At 43.7% G+C, this 18,861-nt stretch overlaps 1 protein-coding gene across 1 annotated transcript in view; it reads right to left on the reverse strand.

The window, feature by feature from the left end:
- LOC308319106 (death-associated protein kinase 2-like) overlaps nt 1–6,668 on the reverse strand; it is a 10,123-nt gene extending 3,455 nt beyond the window's left edge. The window contains exons 1-5 of the mRNA XM_080768967.1: nt 6,623–6,668; nt 5,478–5,504; nt 4,028–4,180; nt 2,422–2,467; nt 1,546–1,635 (exon numbers count right to left, since the gene is read on the reverse strand). Coding sequence (XP_080625093.1) covers nt 1,546–1,635; nt 2,422–2,467; nt 4,028–4,180; nt 5,478–5,504; nt 6,623–6,627 — 321 coding nt within the window. The 5' untranslated portion in view covers nt 6,628–6,668. The remainder of the gene's footprint in view (nt 1–1,545; nt 1,636–2,421; nt 2,468–4,027; nt 4,181–5,477; nt 5,505–6,622) is intronic.
- Between the last annotated feature and the right edge of the window lie 12,193 nt (nt 6,669–18,861).

Below are 18,861 nucleotides of genomic sequence, written 5' to 3' on the forward strand. Positions count from 1 at the left end.
GAGATCAGATTCTAAAAAAATGTCTTCTACATCCTGACAGTTTTCGGACAGTTTTTTTGATTTTTCAAAAATAGCAGACCTACAACCTCGTAGCGCGCCACTCGGTGGCGCGCTACGAGCTTGTAGAGCTATTTTTCAATAGCTAAAGCATAACATAATGCTAACACCATGAGCGTTCTAGCGTGAACGTTTAACGTGCACCGTACGCACGTTAAAAACGACGTTAAACTCACTTTATGCATGCACATATACTGTATATATACACCCTCTATAGACCTTGACATTTAATGGCTGTCGACACGTCGTATGTTCATTCAACTTCTGACATATAGTTATGTCAGCTGTTTCCATGCCTTTTTCCAAGCCTCATATATACATGACATCTTTATTATTATGGTTGATAGCCCTGAACTTTAAAGGAGTGACAAAGCAAAAGATATATACCACCGAGTGAGCACCGAATATAGTCCACGCTTCAATGCTTTGTACTGTACACGCTTTTAATAGATGCAGGTGTTCAGTCATATAGCGATTCAATGAAATACATAAAAGGTACACGTTGATTATAATATTTTATACCCAAAATGGCAATCAAATCATTCAGCCTGCCCTCCACACATGCAAGGCACCGATCGACCTGCTGCATGGGGAGCAATTAGGGGTTCAGCGTTTTGCTCAAGGACACTTTCCGACGCCAACTCTGGGGGAGCCCCGGGAATCGAACTAGGGGAACCTTTTGGTTCACACCAAGTGGCCACTCTACCCCCTGAGCCACTGCCGCCCCGTTGTCTTCATGATACGATAAGCATATCACTCAGGCTGTGGCTCAGGAGGTAGAGAGCAGGTCGTCCAATGATCCATATGGGGTCGGCGGTTCGAATCCCGGCTCCTCCTCCTCCTGTCTACATGTCGAAGTGTCCTTGAGGCAAGACACTGAACTCCAAATATGCACTTTTTGCCTATAATGTGCCTATATGCACACGCACTTTTATGACCTATCGCATAGCACTTTAAACGCCTGCACTTTAATGGTTGTGTGCACCTCTGTACTCTGGTATCTGCTATGTGAACTGTTTGTTTGTTTGTACCGTTTGATTCATTGTTTAATGTACTGTCTATGCTGCAACCCAATTTGCCCTTCGGGGACACTAAATAAACTTGAACCTTGAACCTTGAACCTTGAAATTGCTCCCGATGTGCTGGTTGGTGTACCTTGCACGGCTTCTCCGCCGCAATCAGTGTATGAATATGTGCATGTCAATTGATCGATTGAAATATTTATTAACAGTTTGCAGAATTACAGTACATTTAAAATACAAAGACCCAATTAAGCATTACACTTGTTTTCAAAAATGGGTGAATGCAATGCACTATGTAAAGCACCTTGGATAAAGGCGCTATATAAATGCACCAATTACCATTTGAGTATAAGTAACAGCGTCTCTGCCATATGTGGCGGCTGCCAATTATAGCGGAGAAAGCACAGTATTATTGGCCAGCCTTTCCACCGGTGTTATAGGATTATAATGACTCCAAATAGCTCACCTTCCATTTCCTCCTGGCGTTGAACTTCTTGAAGTTCTTCATGTTTATGGACGACCTGCTCCTATTGGCCGCCTGCTTACGAGTTAACGGCTGGGGAAACAAGACAGAGGTATACGTTAGTCCAAAATGTACGGAGGCCCAGATTAGCCTCCAGAAAGAAACCCTAAATACAAAGTTAAATGCACCATGTTGCACATAAAAAAAGACCCCATGGTGTCTAATGAAGTATACGGTCACCTCATAGACACATGAAAAACTGGGAAAATACAGAAATTGTGGCACTCCATCTTTACATTTTTCTCCTGTAACCTGTCCTACCTCTGAGATGCACCAGACTGGCCTACCATAGGCTAGAGGCGCGGTTGGAACTTGTATTGAAGTATTGTACTTATTACAATTTTGACGAGTATTTCCAATTTCCAATACTTTCACTTCTATTCCACAGTCACTACATCTCAGATCCAAATATTGTACTTTTACTCCACTACATTAATTTGAAAACTTTACTTACTAATTACTATGTAGATTTTGATTATTATTATATTATTACATTATTATATACATTTAGACCATTTGAAAATAGCCGATTTTCGAATGATTTTTCAAAAGATTATTATACATTTGAAAACTTAAAAAAATGGGACATTCTAATGAGCACTTTTGCTTTTGGTATTTTACGTACATTTTGAAGCCAAATTACTTTTACTCGAGCACATATCGGACTTCAGACTTTTACTTGTAACAGTAGTATTTCTACATTGCAGTATTGATACTTTTACTCAAGTAAAAAAAGACGTGGTGGGAAAATACTTTTCCCACCACTGTTCATGAGAGGAGCGCACAGTTAATGCTAGTTAATGAGTTGTTAGCAGTTACCTTGATCCAGGGGTGAAGGAGACATTCTTCAGCTGTCATCCTGTCTCTGTAGAAAACAGAGCACAGTAGAGCATTTAGAAAGGCGTACTTGTGTGTCTCTGTCTCTGTAGAGAACACAGCACAGAGCATTTAGAACATGTGTGTCTCTGTCTCTGTAGAAAACACAGCATAGAGCATTTAGAAAGGTGTACTTGTGTGTCTCTGTCTCTGTAGAAAACACAGCACAGTAGAGCATTTAGAAAGGCGTACTTGTGTGTCTCTGTAGAAAACACAGCACAGTAGAGCATTTAGAAAGGCGTACTTGTGTGTCTCTGTCTCTGTAGAAAACACAGCACAGTAGAGCATTTAGAAAGGTGTACTTGTGTGTCTCTGTCTCTGTAGAAAACACAGCACAGTAGAGCATTTAGAAAGGTGTACTTGTGTGTCTCTGTCTCTGTAGAAAACACAGCACAGTAGAGCATTTAGAAAGGTGTACTTGTGTGTCTCTGTCTCTGTAGAAAACAGAGCACAGTAGAGCATTTAGAAAGGCGTACTTGTGTGTCTCTGTAGAAAACACAGCTCGGTGCTCGCACTATAGGGAGCTCCATGCTGTGTTATATAGGCCCAATTCCAAACCACACCAATGCAACTACCTTGCAACTATAGTCGCAACTCCTTGCAACACATCATACCACACTAATGCAACTCCTTGCAACAAAACACACCACACTATTGCAACTCCTTGCAAAGGGCCATTGGGGGATAACGGTTGCAAGGCATATCGTCATCAATCATCGTTAGAAACGGCTATAAATAGCTTATTTCAGCTTTAACCCATTTTGGGGCGGGATCCCCTTTCGGTGTTGGAAGCATTATGTTATGCTTTAGCCGTTGAAAGATCGCAGATCTACAAGCTCATAGCTTGTAGGTCTGCTATTTTTGAAGAATCGTGAAAATGCGGCGCAAATCTTTGGATATATATTCTTTCACAGCCAACAGTCTCAAATCCTTCATGGGGGGGGGGGGGGTCCCTGGAACAACCTATTTTCAGATGGGGGTCGGTGGCCAAATACATAAACTTTTGGGGGTCCTTGACATGGAAAAGGTTGAGCACCACTGTACATAGAAACATGTTTTTTTCTTTTTCAGAAAACGACGATTTAGAAGACATTTTGAAGAAGATCTAAACGGGTTAACCCCTTTTGGCGTTAGCATTACGTTATGCTTTAGCTATTGAACAATAGCAGATCTACAAGCTCATAGCGCGCCACCGAGTGGCGCGCTACGAGCTTGTAGGTCTGCTGTTTTTTTTTTAAATCGAAGAGCGACTCACATAGAAGACATTTTTTAGAATCTGATCTCAGGTCAGAATGGAAAACTGTCAGGACGTAGAAGACATTTTTTAGAATCTGATCTCAGGTCAGAATGGAAAACTGTCAGGACGTAGAAGACATTTTTTAGAATCTGATCTCAGGTCAGAATGGAAAACTGTCAGGACGTAGAAGACATTTTTTAGAATCTGATCTCAGGTCAGAATGGAAAACTGTCGGGACGTAGAAGACATTTTTAGAATCTGATCTCAGGTCAGATTGGGTTAAAAGTCAGTGTGTGTGCTCATCCTCCTTACAGAGGTTCCTTCGTCAGTAGCTTCTCGATGAAGTCCTTGGCCATGGCGCTGGTTTCCCCGAAGCACTCCTCGTCGAACTCGTACTCCATGGCCACGATGTTCCGGAGCGTCTCGTCGTCGCTGGAGCCTTGGAACGGCGAGATTCCGCTCAAGCTGCAACAACACAGACAGAGAGAGAGGGACAATTAATTAAAGGTGGAGTGCCGTGATTTTTTTGATCAGGTCTTATTGTTATTAGGAGGAAGAAGTTTTTCAAAAAAAGTGTACGGTATTTTTTTTAAATTTCATTTTTATGTGGGAACGCCCCACCAGTTCATTAAGTGTGCCTGGTTTGCCTGGTGGGTGTTGGTGATGGGTGGTGCATCCACCTGAACTGAAGCCGCACCCACAGCTGTAGTTGTATGATAAAGGGGGAGGGGTTAGGGGAGGGGCTGATAATGTGATGTCACTATGTTACTGTTTTTTTTTTAATTGGCACGTTTGACTGTCAAGCGTTCAGCCTCCAGGAAGAAACCCTAAATACAAAGGTATTCCCTTTGTATTTAGGGTTTCTTCCTGGTTTTTATGTGCATCATTGCACATAAAAACAATTCCAGGGTGTCTACTGAAGTACTGTCACCTCATAGACACATGGCAAACTGGAAAAATACAAAAAATTGTGGCACTCCATCTTTAAGGTACCATATAGGCCTGACGTCAAAATAAAAATAAAAAATACAGTTTTCTGAAAAACCTCATGTTTCCGTGTCAGTGGTGCCTGGGGACCACCTGGAATCCCTCAAGGGGCCAGTGGTGGTCCCCGGACCACTGGTTGAAAACCACTGAGCTACAGCAGTATGATCCACAGTGGAATGCATTAGAATGGGATCAGTAAACTTAACAAGACAATACCCTAGCATGATGACCCCAAACCACCCACCCACCCTGGGGCCTTACTAACCATAACAAACCCACCCACCCACCCGCACACCCATCCTGCGGCCTTACTAACCAAAACAAACCCACCCACCCACCCGCACACCCACCCTGGGGCCTTACTAACCATAACAAACCCACCCACCCACCCGCACACCCACCCTGGGGCCCTACTAACCTTAACCACAACAAACCCACCCAAACCCACACACCCACCCTGGGGCCTTACTACTAACCTTAACCACCACAAACCCACCCAAACTCTCATAGCACGGCACCGAGTGCCGTGCTACGAGCTTGTAGATCTGCTATATATCCCTGAAACAAACATATATTTTTTAGGGTCCTTGCCATGAAATAGTTTGAGAACAACTCATAGAAACATTGTTTTTTCAGAAAACTGTCATGATTCAGAAAGTGAATAGAATCAGGTCTAAATGCGTTCATTGATTCTACTCGGGGGATTTCAGTACCCTGAACAGTAGATAATGCTATGAGCCAGTGGCTCGCAAGCCTTACAGGATTGAATACTCACAGTATGTATGTGACGACTCCAATACTCCTGTAACACAAGAACATTCAAATGAAACACTGCGTCAACAACACTACAGTATGTACAGTATGTATGTGACGACTCCAATACTCCTGTAACACAAGAACATTCAAATGAAACACTGCGTCAACAACACTACAGTATGTACAGTATGTATGTGACGACTCCAATACTCCTGTAACACAAGAACATTCAAATGAAACACTGCGTCAACAACACTACAGTATGTACAGTATGTATGTGACGACTCCAATACTCCTGTAACACAAGAACATTCAAATGAAACACTGCGTCAACAACACTACAGTATGTACAGTATGTATGTGACGACTCCAATACTCCTGTAACACAAGAACATTCAAATGAAACACTGCGTCAACACTACAGTATGTACAGTATGTATGTGACGACTCCAATACTCCTGTAACACAAGAACATTCAAATGAAACACTGCGTCAACAACACTACAGTATGTACAGTATGTATTGTGATCAGTGTTGATTTTCCGTCGACCAAAACGAAGACGAAACGTTTTCGTCGACTACCTTTTTTCCACTGACGAAAACTAAATGGAGACTACATGAAAACTAATAGCTGTGATGACTAAAACTGAGACTAAATATATTGACAATTTTGTCGACAAATAAAAACTAGACTAAAAATGTTAGGAAGGGACTAGTGGACAAGAGATCCAGTACAAGTCATTTTACACTTGGTTGCATGCTGAAAATAGCCGATCTACAAGCTCACAACGCGTCACAGCGCGACGCCTTGTGAGCTTATTACTGTTACTGTTATGGTGTTTGGTTGTGTGTGTTTGTTCATGTCCACTTTCAGAGGTCGGTTCTATTTTATTATGGTATAGCAGTTTGAAAGACAAGGAAAAACAATAACATGCCGTATATACAGACAGGCAGCTTTGACTATATAGAAGTGTCTATTTGTATACGTCTCTAAATGTTTCGATGAATTGAACAAGGCGGACCCCTCTTGTAAACAAGTGTAATGCTTAATTGGGTCGTCCACTCACAGTTAACAGTCTTTGTATTGAGTTTGTGCTTGAAATGTACTGTAATTCTGCAAACTGTTAATAAATATCAATCAATCAATCAATCAATCAGACATACCACATATCTGCCGCTGTGCTCAAGGTTTCGTAGTTTATAACCTCTGGAGCTAGGGGAGGGAGAGAGAGAGAGAGAGAGAGAGAGAGAGAGAGAGAGAGGGGGGGGGGGGGGGGGGGGGGGTGTTTAGATACATGGAATGAAGCAAAAAAATATAATATAATTTGCTAAACAGCGAAAAAGGAAATCAGCGAGAAAGGAGAAATGATCTTGAGGTGTTTATTTGCTGTTCCACATATATACAGCCAACCCGTTGGAATGAAATATCCATGGAAGATGCTTCTGAACACGTATTCTCTAGTGCTAGTTTAACAGATATACTTGTAACAAATAACAGATATATCTGTATAATTGCAGATATACAAATTCACAGCCACGGTAACTTGTGAGCTTGTTAGATCTGCTATTTTCGGTGCAATTGGAATCTTATCTAAATGACTGAGATCAGTCGTGGCAACTGAGAACTATTCCACAAGTGGGAATAGAATAAAATAGATTCTGTAGGTCAGCGGTTCCCAAACCTTTTAGTCAACAGAGTTGATTGGAATTTGTTTCAGTGCACTAAAAACATACATATGATACATATTCACATCACATAATCAGACAGAACACGATACAAAAGTACACAGACATCATATGAGGGGGACCAATAAATAAGAAGAATGCAAAACGTTATACAATTCATGTTGAATAAATGAATAGCAAATTCATCACAGTTCATCGTTTTACAAAGCAGCTTCACGCTGTATAAAGTGCGAGTGACAAGAGGGTCAGCATTCAAGAGGCGAACAGCCTCGGGATAAGTGCTGTTCTTGAAGCGGGAGGTATTGCACTTTAGAGACCGGAGGGGTCGGCAATCACCTTCTGCATTCTGCGCTTAGTGCGTGTGGGTAGATAGAGGAGACGGATGGGAGGTCGAGGCCAATGATTTTTGACGCTGTGCGTATACCACCCTTTCCAGCCGTTTCCTCTCTAAGTCGGTGGTGTTTCCATACCACACTGTGACTGAGAAGACGAGGACACTCTCCACAGTGGCTCTATGTAGAAGTGAAACAACGCCTCCCCAGTCACACCGAACTTCTTTAAGAGGCGTAGGAAGTGAAGCCTCTGGGTGGGCTTTACTCAAGATGTTACTAGTGTTAACTTCCCATTTCAGGGAGCAGCATATATATGGTGCCAAGGAATTTAAAACTGTCGACCCTTTCGACAGGCTGGTCGTCGATAACCAGGGATGGGGGCATAATCCCCTTTTTCCGGAAATTAAAGATAATTTCTTTGGTCTTATAGCCAGGTTTAGGATAAGGTTATTCGAAGTGCACCAGTCTACGAGGGCTGCCACCTCGGCCCTGTGGGCTGATTCGTCACCATTATTAATATAGCCAACGACAGTTGTGTCATCTGCACATTTAAAAAAAGAAACACATTTTAATATTTATCCACATATATGAACCTGAATATGGCATAATGCAGCATAGGCTATATTCGGCTATATTCTGCATAAATATTCTGAGAAATAGTTTTTTCAGAAAACTGACATTTGTATAGAATCTGGTCAGTCCAAAATGGGTTAAAATAAGTAAGAGTGTGTAGCAGCAGACCTGCATTTTTCTGATCAATATTATTGTTTCCTGATGTGTGGCGCGTAAAAAAACACTGAACGCCGTTTCTCCACGCATAGTTTGGACTGTATAGGGATTATATAGGGACATAAAAGAGAACCGTCTGTCCCAGATGACCTGGGAGCTCTATCTGGAAGTCCCAAGCTGAAGTGGTTAGTGTGTGTATGTCCTGCAATACGGTATAAGAATGCATTGCAAATCTACAAAGTAACAAGTAGCCTCGATACCCTGCAGGCTTTCATTTCGTCTGCGCGAAAAATGAAAGCCTGGAGGAACGCATTGGCTGCCTTGGTCTAGAAGTGGGAGTCAACGCTTCCGGGTGGGCGTCGCTCCAAAGTATGTGACGTATAGCGCTTCACTATAGGTGGGAGAGGAGTGGCCAGGGCTGACGGACAGATCGGTGAGATCCAATCAGGGCGTGCGCAAATCTCAGCCGCGACCCACCCCTATAGACCAGAGACTTAACACGTTAGCTCAGGCTAAGTAACTAGTAACTAAAGCTGTCAAATAAAATGTGTCGTGAAAATGTGGCGCAAATCTTTCAATATATATGTGTTCTTTCAGAGCGAACGTTTTTAACTCAAATCTTTGCTTCTGGGGGGGGGGGGAAACATATTTTCAGATGGGGGTCGGTGGCCATGAACTACATATATTTCCGGGTTTCCTTGACATGAAAAATGACGACCGACACAGAAACGTGCGTTTTTTTTCAGAAAACGTGATGGATTTAGAAGGCATTTGTAGAATCCTCCTCAGGTCTAAATGGGTTATATAGAGCTCTCTCTCTCTCTCTTTAAGTCTAAGGTCTGTGAAGGAGGAAATCTCTGGACTCTCATGCTTATAGAGCTCTCTCTCTCTCTCTCTCTCTCTCTCTCTTTAAGTCTAAGGTCTGCGAAGGAGGAAATCCCGTGGCTTTGTTTTGACTTCTCGTGTCCTCCTGTCCTTGGCACGGGGGGTTAGGAACGTGTAGGGAGTAAAGCATGTCAGAGGCAAACAAAAAAAACAAGTTTACTCTGTCCCGACTGTCTGTCCAGTGCATCCCCCCAGTGCCTCCCCAGTGCCTCCCCAATGTCTGCCCAGGGCCTCCCCAGTGCCTCCCCAATGTCTGCCCAGGGCCTCCCTAGTGACTCCCCAGTGCCTCCCCACTGTCCCCAGTGTCTCTCCCCCCCCCCCCCAGTGCCTCCCCAGTGTGAGAGAGAGAGACACACACACACACACACACACACACACACACACACACACACACACACACACACACACACACACACACACACACACACACACACACACAGCGTACGTTTTGAACGGAGGCAGACAGTGATGTGTCTTTGGGCCACAGACCGTGTCGTTTAGCACAGTCCTGTCTCCACTGCATTGAGTCCATGGCATATTGGTGTTGTTCCCATATACAGCAGTGGGTTTTCAACCTTTCATAATATCAAGGCCCATCATTTATTGGGCATTTGAGCCATAGACCAGACGCGTTGTGAGCTTGTAGATCTGCTATTTTCAGCATGCAACGAATATTGTAAAATGACTTATACTTGATCTCTTCCCACTAGTCCCTTCCTAACATTTTAGTCTAGTTTGTATTTGTTGACGAAATTGTCAGTAGGCTATATTTAAGTCTTAGCTTTAGTCATCGTAGCTTAGTTTGCATTTAGTTTCCATTTAGTTTTCAGTCAGTGGAAAAGGGTAGTCGACGAACATCTTTCGTCTTAAAGGACCACTTCACCACTTTCCAACCTATCTTCATATAATAATCATGAATAAAATGGTGCAATTTTTGTCCGTGTCTCATAGGAGGGCTGTGGGCAGTCCAGAAACCGTCTTCCAGCGACATCATCGATGGGGAATACAAGCTAATAGAAAAACTGTAGGCTTTCTAGTCCTGAAAAGTTGCAATGCAAAAATGGAAGCCATCGTTCTCACGATAATGAAAATCGAAATATCTTCGTAAAAAGATCTGCCTAATGATGAGGTCACTGGAAGACGGTTTCTAAACTGCCCACAGCCCTCCTATGAGACACAGACTTGAGTGTAAAAGAATCGTGCCATTTATTATCATGATTATTAGTGAGGACCTATTTATATGAAGATATAGGTTGAAAAGTGGTGAAGTGGTCCTTTAAGTTTTAGTCGACTCCCAGTATACGTAAGCCTTTCGGAACAATAACTCCCCCCCCCTCCCCCGACCCCCTCCATTAGGGTGTTGAGACCACCTGTCCTTTCTTTCTCTCTCCCAGCCCCCCCCCCCCTCCCCCAGGGAATGCTGGGAAAGGAAGGCCTCCCGCATGCATGGGTCCCCGTGCTGCCTCGAGGGGAGAAGAGCGACAGAGGGAAACATTCCTTCCGCCCCCCCTGCCTCCCATGGAGAAACATGGGGAAATTGGACGCAAGGAAAGGAAACAACGGAGGCGTACGATTTTTGCGGTGGTCGCAAAAGATAGGTTAGGTTACCATTAAGAACATAAGTTGATCTCAGGGGGGGTACTGAAGCCAATAGTGTCTGAACTTAAGCCAGTAGGAAATCCTGACTTCCTGAAAGTTCATATAATGGCACTGTCATTGGGCCCAAAAAACCCCATAGCCCCCATGTATTTGGGCCCAACTTCACCTAGACTGTATTACCTTAATAAACATGGTCATGAATACTTTCTGCTTCCAGTCACTAGTTTAAAGTCTCATTTCTCATGTCATAATATTCTTTTTGGAAAATTATGGTCCCATTTATTAAAATAAAAAAACATAAAGTCGAGTATGTTCTGAGGGGCTTGGCTATACCGTTACAGTCTATGATCGGGATCCACCCCCCCGCTCGAGTCAAAATAAAAACCAACGAAGAAGAAGGGGGGGGAAGTCCCGCCTCGTTGTCTGCAGGGCCAGCCAATGGCCTGCAGCTGGGCCCAAACGGATCTAGAAAGATGGCGATTGGACTGACAGGCTTCATCTTACGTCCATATCAGACCCGGAGAATACTCTGTCCATATTTTTTTTTACAGTCTACGGTTGATCTACAAGCAGCTCTCAACGCAACACGTTGCGAGCCTGTAGATTTTGTTTGGGTGCAAAAAGTATAAAATGTTTGAAAGTCTTCGCCTAAATTATTCCCAAAATAAGGGACGCCACGTTGAAAGTGGTCAATAAATTAATGGTTGCCTATAGAATGCATACAATACACAATCTATTACATTATAACACGTGTCACATGTGGAGCCACAGGGGCGGATTTACTGTATATAGGCAAAGGCAGCCAGCTGCCTCACATGACCCCTCCGACAAAATTAATTATGAATATTAAATTATATCGCCTATAGCAGAGGTGTGCAACTGGCGGCCCCCACCTTCACCTAATGCGGCCCGCGTGTTAATACCAGAACACTGATATAGTATTGATTTCAGCTGTTACAATTCCAAACCCGCTTTACTTACTTCATGACTATAGTATTAAATGACTATAGTACTTAATGACTATAGTATTATAAAATGTTATTGTCTTTCTGTGTCCAATGTAGCTATGTTAACAGTTCATTTAAAGTTAACATACCTGTAACTAAATGCGTTTGAAATTCAATACAAAAAGGTTACTTTTCAGGATTCCAATTCAAAAATAGCAAAAAAAAATATTCAGGTTTTCAATTCAAACATAGCCAAAAAATAGCTGATCTACAAGCTCAAGTTTTGAGCATGTAGATCAGCTATTTTTGCTATTAATATGCACTGTCTGGAATGAGAGTGGAAATGTATTGGCCCCTTCTCCATCGTCAAAGTTGCCCACCCCTGGCCTATATAGGCTATAGGCCGCCGCCTAGCCGCTACTCAAGGCCAGACAAACAGTGTACAGTATATCGGACAGAAGAATACACGTCTATTCTCTCTCAATGTGTCCTATGCGTGTTTGGAGGGGTTTGAGTATCTTTTCACACGACTGGTGTGAAATTGTGTCTGCCAGGGATGCCATTCACAGAACCGGTTCTCACGTGCAACGACATATAAATAAACACCACACACACACAACACACCACACGCGCCCCGTGGGCCGTCTTCATTTTGACTATCGAGAAAGCCGAGCAGAGACACAACAAATAGCACACCGGTCGACGCGATTATTTTCGACGCGAGGACGGCAGGACGCCTAAAACCTGTAGGCTATACCACCAAAAAGGCAACTGCTTATACAGCGAATGGCCAGCACTCACACAAGCCCCCCGCTCACCACCACAACCACCACCACCACTACTACCACCCACGCTGGGGGTTTGAACCAGAGGTCTGTCCTTGTTGCTGGGGAGAGACAATCGGGATTGCTATATCGAGGAGCTATACCAACAACACAGCTAACGGAATTCCATAGCTACTGAAATCAATGGGAAATGACGCGCATATAACAACAGCAGCTGGTGTCTTGGCTTCAACATATATATAGCAAAACAACGAGACTCTGTTGTCACAGAGTCACAGATTATGACGCAATTCATTATTATACGGCGCTTTTTTCTCCCCCTCTCGTGGCTCCATTATATCTGACTGGTGCAGTGCTTGTGGTTCAAGAAAGTGCAAAATAAAAGTGTACGTCGCTTGTCAATAGTGTCACGGTTAATCATTTACCAAAAATCCAACTATCGTATAAACAATATCAGCTACAAGTTTTCTGAAAAACCCATGTTTCTATGTCAGTTGGTTCTCAAACATTTTCATGTCAAGGACCCCCAAAAATTATATTTAATTGGCCGCCGACCCCCATCTGAAAATATGTTGTTCCAGTGACCCCCCCCCTCCCCCGGAAGCAAAGATATGAGTTAAAAACGTTCGCTCTGAAAGAATATATATTCAAAGATTTGCACCACATTTTCACGATTTTTCAAAAATAGCAGACCTACAAGCTCGTAGTGCCGCGCTATGAGCTTGTAGATATTTTCCAATAGCTAAAGTATAACATAATGCTTAAAACACCAAAAGGGGTTCCTTGGGATAAATATATATTGTAGGCCCTATTTCGGTAACTTCTGTCCATCAACCTGCGTGGATTTGTCACTGAATGCCTTTCACTGAGGCTGACGGATTCCCTGCAACTCTGGTCATCTTTAGCACATTAACACCCACAGACTATTAATAACGCCATGATGACCACCAGACCCATCAAACTGTAAACACCGCGACAACAAGACCCTCGAGCTTTGTGACATCTTATAGTCAGGGGATATTAATAAAACCTGCGGGAATACATTTCTTACCGAGAGTTTTCTTCACCAATGTGTTTTGTAAAGGTGTCTACTAACATATCCCACCATTGGTTTCTATTCAACCACCCTAGGGGAATTTTTGACAGCTGTTGTACCATACAACCATTATAAGGCAAAATGTTATACATTTCCTTAGGCTTTAAGTACCGTGTGACGTATCAAACTAGGGGGTTTTCATCATTCTGAATCCATTCCAAGCATTAGTTTTGCACGAGAAACACCCCTTGGTGAGGTCAGCACATTTGGGCACATTTGGGCGAAGTGTCTATGGCCGTTTTTAGCCCAAGGAGCTGTTTTGCGTGCAAAACTAATGCTTGGAGCCTTGGAATGGATTCAGAATGATGAAAACACCCTAGTATGCTATTTAAAGCATAATGAAACTTTAAAACGTTTGCCTTATAATGGTTATATGGTACCCCAACGTTCAGCCAGCTGTCAAAAAATTCCCCTAGGGGTGGTTGAATATAAACCAATGTGGGATATCATATACGTATCATATACGTATCATACAACGTTACAAAACACAGGGTTTCTTTTGTGAAGAAAAAATCTTGGTAAGAAATGTATATTCCCAGATTTGACTGGTTATAATACTGATAATATTCCCTGACCATTATATAAAAGTGTGTATAGATACAGTAGATAGAGGAGCAACTCTCTTTTGGGTGTTGGGGTTCCTCCACATTGTAGCAGTGAAAATAACAACAATACGATGTGCTGCCGGGCAACAGTGTGTGTGTGTGTGTGTGTGTGTGTGTGTGTGTGTGCGCGTGCGTGCGTGTTCTCGTATAACTTGGTCTACTTAGGACCAAAAGTCCTAAAAGGAGCTTCCATATTAGGACCGTTGGACAAGTTAGGACCAAAATCATGGTCCTTATAAGGATTACCACTGCAACAGATACAGGGTGCCATTTTAGCATGCCTGGTGTTGAAATTGGGATGGTCCTAAAAAGTTGTCATTTTTACATTTGAGATCGCCCCCCTCTGACCAACCCATGTAATTACAGGTGTGTGTGTGTGTGTGTGTTTGTGTTCTCGTATTTGCTACCTACTTAGGACCTTTATGAGTAAAAAGAGCTTAGGCACTCAGGGAGGCACTGGGGAGGCACTGGGGAGACACTGGGGAGGCACTGGGGAGAAACTGCAGCCATTGGGGAGACACTGGGGAGACACTGGGGAGGCACTCAGGGGGAAACTGGGGAGGAACTCAGGGGGACACTGGGAGGCACTGGGGAGGCACTCAGGGGACACTCAGGGGGACACTGGGGAGACACTAGGGAGGCACTGGGCAGACACTGGGGAGAAACTGCAGCCACTGGGGAGACATTGGGGAGGCACTGGGGAGACACTGGGAGGAACTCAGGGGGACACTGGGGAGGCACTCAGGGGGACACTGGGGAGCCACTGGGCAGACACTGCAGGGCAGACACTGGGGTGGCACTTGGGGAGGCACTGGGGAGGTACTGGACATTTCATATCACCCTTTTTTGGCAGCTTGGCATGGCATATATGATATGGGCATACAAGGTTTCTGCCCGACAGCAGCAATATGTTACACTCCGTTTAAATGTTTTTTTACTGCTCAGCAGAACAGATGACTTCAAATGGACGACGCTTAAAAGGCAAAATGTACACAAAATACAAACACATTGTTTTTATACAAATACAGTATGCTGCTGCCCTATATGCTCCTACATGAATAAGTCATGCACAAATAGTACATATACAGACTTATTGGATTCCATGTCAAATTGGTTTGTGTTGCTTTGATGCATTCTGGATCTGTTCATAGCCTCTGCAAATGGGATACCCAGGTCATCACTTCCTGTGTTCAAAAGTGTTCGAGAGAGTGAATTTGTCCTACTGAAAATGGCTCTAGATAACCTCCTAGATATTCACCCCCAACTTACTGAACAATATAAATATCAGATCCTACTAGAGACCATCTTCAACACTCAAATTGGCCAGATTCAGCATGCAAGACCATATTCCACTGCTTGTGACCAACTTTTTATTTAATTTGTCTTTTAAAAGCTTTTGAGGGGAGGAGACATTACATTATTTATCTGAGCATGTACATACGAAATCACAATAACTTACAGGAGTAAATGTTTTTTTATTTTTAGAACACAAATTGTCCTTATGTGATTGTTTATGTACCCGCATGGTTTGCCTACTGGCAACATTTTTTGTCTCTTCCTCCGATAGTGGCGGTTCTGTGGTTGCTAAGCAACCCAGTCCGCTTCTTAACCCCCCCACCTTACCCCCAGGATCGCACAGACTTTTTTGGAAAAGGGAAAAGGGAGACACATGATGTACATATGCATATTACACACTTATTTTTATCCATATTCCACTGCTCTCTGAGCACTTCAAGAACGATATGGCCTGCCAAGGCTGCTATTTCAGAGTGAAATTGTCACATTATTGAATTCCCCTATTATTCGCATTAGTAATGTTAAGGCCTTGGATGATTTTTTCCCTTATCCATGTTCTGGTGGGAATGTTGCTGTGCTTAGAGGGCCCTAATGGCAAAAACATGTTGTAATGAGGATATCCTTAACTCTGTCCATAGTTCTTATGTTGATAATTGCCTTTAAAATTCCCCTTCATCTCACAAAGCCAAGTCCCTAATTGACAAAAATGAGACCCCTACTTGCTGATGGTGGGTTTGACATCAGATAATGAGCTAGCAATGACACAGCTGCAATAAACCATCTCTCACCAGATCCTAAAAGTGAACCGTGGCTATCAGAGAATGGAGGAGACCCCAAGGAGCTAACATTAGGCCTCGAACGGAACTGCTCTACTGACATACTGAGTTATAAGAACAAGTACATTATTTACCATCAGCCTACAATGAGGAACATTTAAAAAAAATAGTGTCAAGCCATTATGATCCTCTGGGCTGTATGACTCCTTTCACATCTCGTGCAAAAATCATAGTGCAGGATCTATGGAACCAGGAAAGAGGATGGGATAACTTCATTAAAACGTATAGCTTTAACTTTAAAACCTCACACTGCATATGTAACTCAGAGTGCACAAATAGGCCCTCCTCATTCCTACAATAGCAACATATAACAAATGCAGGTAAATGCAAGGTTATCAATTCTCCTGTATAATATACTGTATAGGTACATGACACTCAGACTGGTGTCCTGTGATCTGTCACAGGCCCCTGTTGCTAAATAATTAGCACTGTTTGGCTGGAGCCAAGTAGCTTCCAAAAATCACATTCCTACCTTTTGATACGTTCTTTCAGGGGTAGCATATAATGTGATCCTTTATAGTCAACCATAATAACGTCGTTGTGTTGAGGAATGCAGACTTGTTTATTTATTTTACTCACTCATTGACACAGAGAAATGTGTTTCCTGCCACTAAATGAATGAAGTGGAACCTTACTGTCTTAGTGTATCACTCCGCCAGCTTTTTTTATTTAATTTTTTTTATTCGATGCAATTGTGAACAATAGCCAAGTAATACATAGTAAGATACATATCCATTGGCCAATCAAATGGTTCACTGCAGCTCAACAGTCAGTGTGAGGGGTGGTGATTGTTTACCCACAGGGCCGAGTCCCTGAGGGTGGCCTGGTCGCAACGAGATTCCCCCTGTCCGAAACGGACCAGAGACGGCTGAGATACGCCGGGGACCCCCGCGGACCCCCACCCGGGCACGAGACCCACGGGGCCGAGTCCCCGAGGGCGGCCCGGTCGCAACGAGATGCCCCCCAGCCAAAACGGACCAGAGACGGCTGAGATACGCTGGGGACCCCCGCGGACCCCCGCGGACCCCCACCCGGGCACGAGACCCACTGGGCCGAGTCCCCGAGGGCGGCCCGGTCGCAACGAGATGCCCCCTGTCCAAAACGGACCAGAGACGGCTGAGATAAGCTGGGGACCCCCGCGGACCCCCGCGGACCCCCGCCCGGGCACGAGACCCACGGGGCAGAGTCCCCGAGGGCGGCCCGGTCGCAACGAGATGCCCCCCGTCAAAAACGGACGAGAGACGGCCGAGATATCCATTATTTATGGAGCGCCAATAACCATTTGAAAATATATTTAAATTTCAATAGCTGTCTCAGTAGAAATTTGTAAATGGCTTTTGGGAGGACCTGGTTGCTGGTCCTAAGAAGACCCATGGGGGAGGGTAACACATCATACACACACACTCGGTCCTAAGAAGAACCATGGGATTTTTTTTTTTTTTTTTTTTTTTAAGGGGGCTAGTGAATCATGGGGTGTGTGTGATATGAAATGTCCAGTACCTCCCCAGTGCCTCCCCAGTGTCTGCCCAGTGCCTCCCCAGTGTCTCCCCAGTGTCCCCCCGAGTGCCTCCCCAGTATCCCCCTGAGTGCCTCCCCAGTGTCTCCCCAGTGCCTCCTAGTGTCCCCCCAGTGCCTCCCTGAGTGCCTCCCCAGTGTCTCCCCAGTGCCTCCTAGTGTCCCCCCAGTGCCTCCCTGAGTGCCTCCCCAGTGCCTCCCCAGTGTCCCCTCAGTGCCTTCCCAGTGCCTCCCCAGTGTCCCCCCAGGGACTCCCCAGTGCCTCCCCAGTGCCTCCCCAGTGTCTCCCCAGTGCCTCCCCAGTTTCCCCTCAGTGCCTTCCCAGTGCCTGCCCAGTGTCCCCCAGTGTCCCCCCAGTGTCTCCAATAGCAATACAAGAGCAATAATACAAATTAATCTTAATTTATTAATGTTATTTAATGAATTAATCAAATTAATTAATGAATCAAAAGTTGATTGAAGTTATTATATACTTAAAGCAGCATTAGTATGTAACTTTCCTCTTCTACCCTGGATTTGAACCCGCTTTCCTGCGTGCTGAAAACTTTAGCATTGAGCTAATCGAGCCGAACTGCTTGCTCGGGGGATAAATTTAATCTTGACCATAAGGTCCAAATTCGAGTCAGATCCTGTGTCTAGGTGAGACATGACCTTTGACACGATCTAAATGTCTCAACAGAAGAGCAGGGAGACAAAATACAACCAGCCCAATTGTATAAGTTATATTGTATTAACATACTCTACCATACAGATTGGACAAAATGTAATTGTATTCATTAAAAAAAGAGTTACATTTTCCACCACTGCAAAACTACTGCCATTTGAGGCATTGATTTCTAATTTCTGCATTTATGGTTTTACTCCTAGGTTTAGTTTAGTTTATTTAGGATCCCCATTAGCTGTTACACCTGGCAACAGCTATTCTTCCTGGGGTCCTCACAGAATAATATACATACACAAATTTAAATAAAAACAACATTACAGATATCATAAAAGAAATACATTAAAGCATAACAACCACGGTTAGTGCATTCACTCTAGATTACATTAACTGGTATATTGACAGGGTAAAATGCCTTTTACCCTTAATTT

Source organism: Protomyctophum bolini, assembly GCF_963924005.1.
Source record: "Protomyctophum bolini genome assembly, chromosome: 7".
Classification (NCBI taxonomy): domain Eukaryota; kingdom Metazoa; phylum Chordata; class Actinopteri; order Myctophiformes; family Myctophidae; genus Protomyctophum; species Protomyctophum bolini.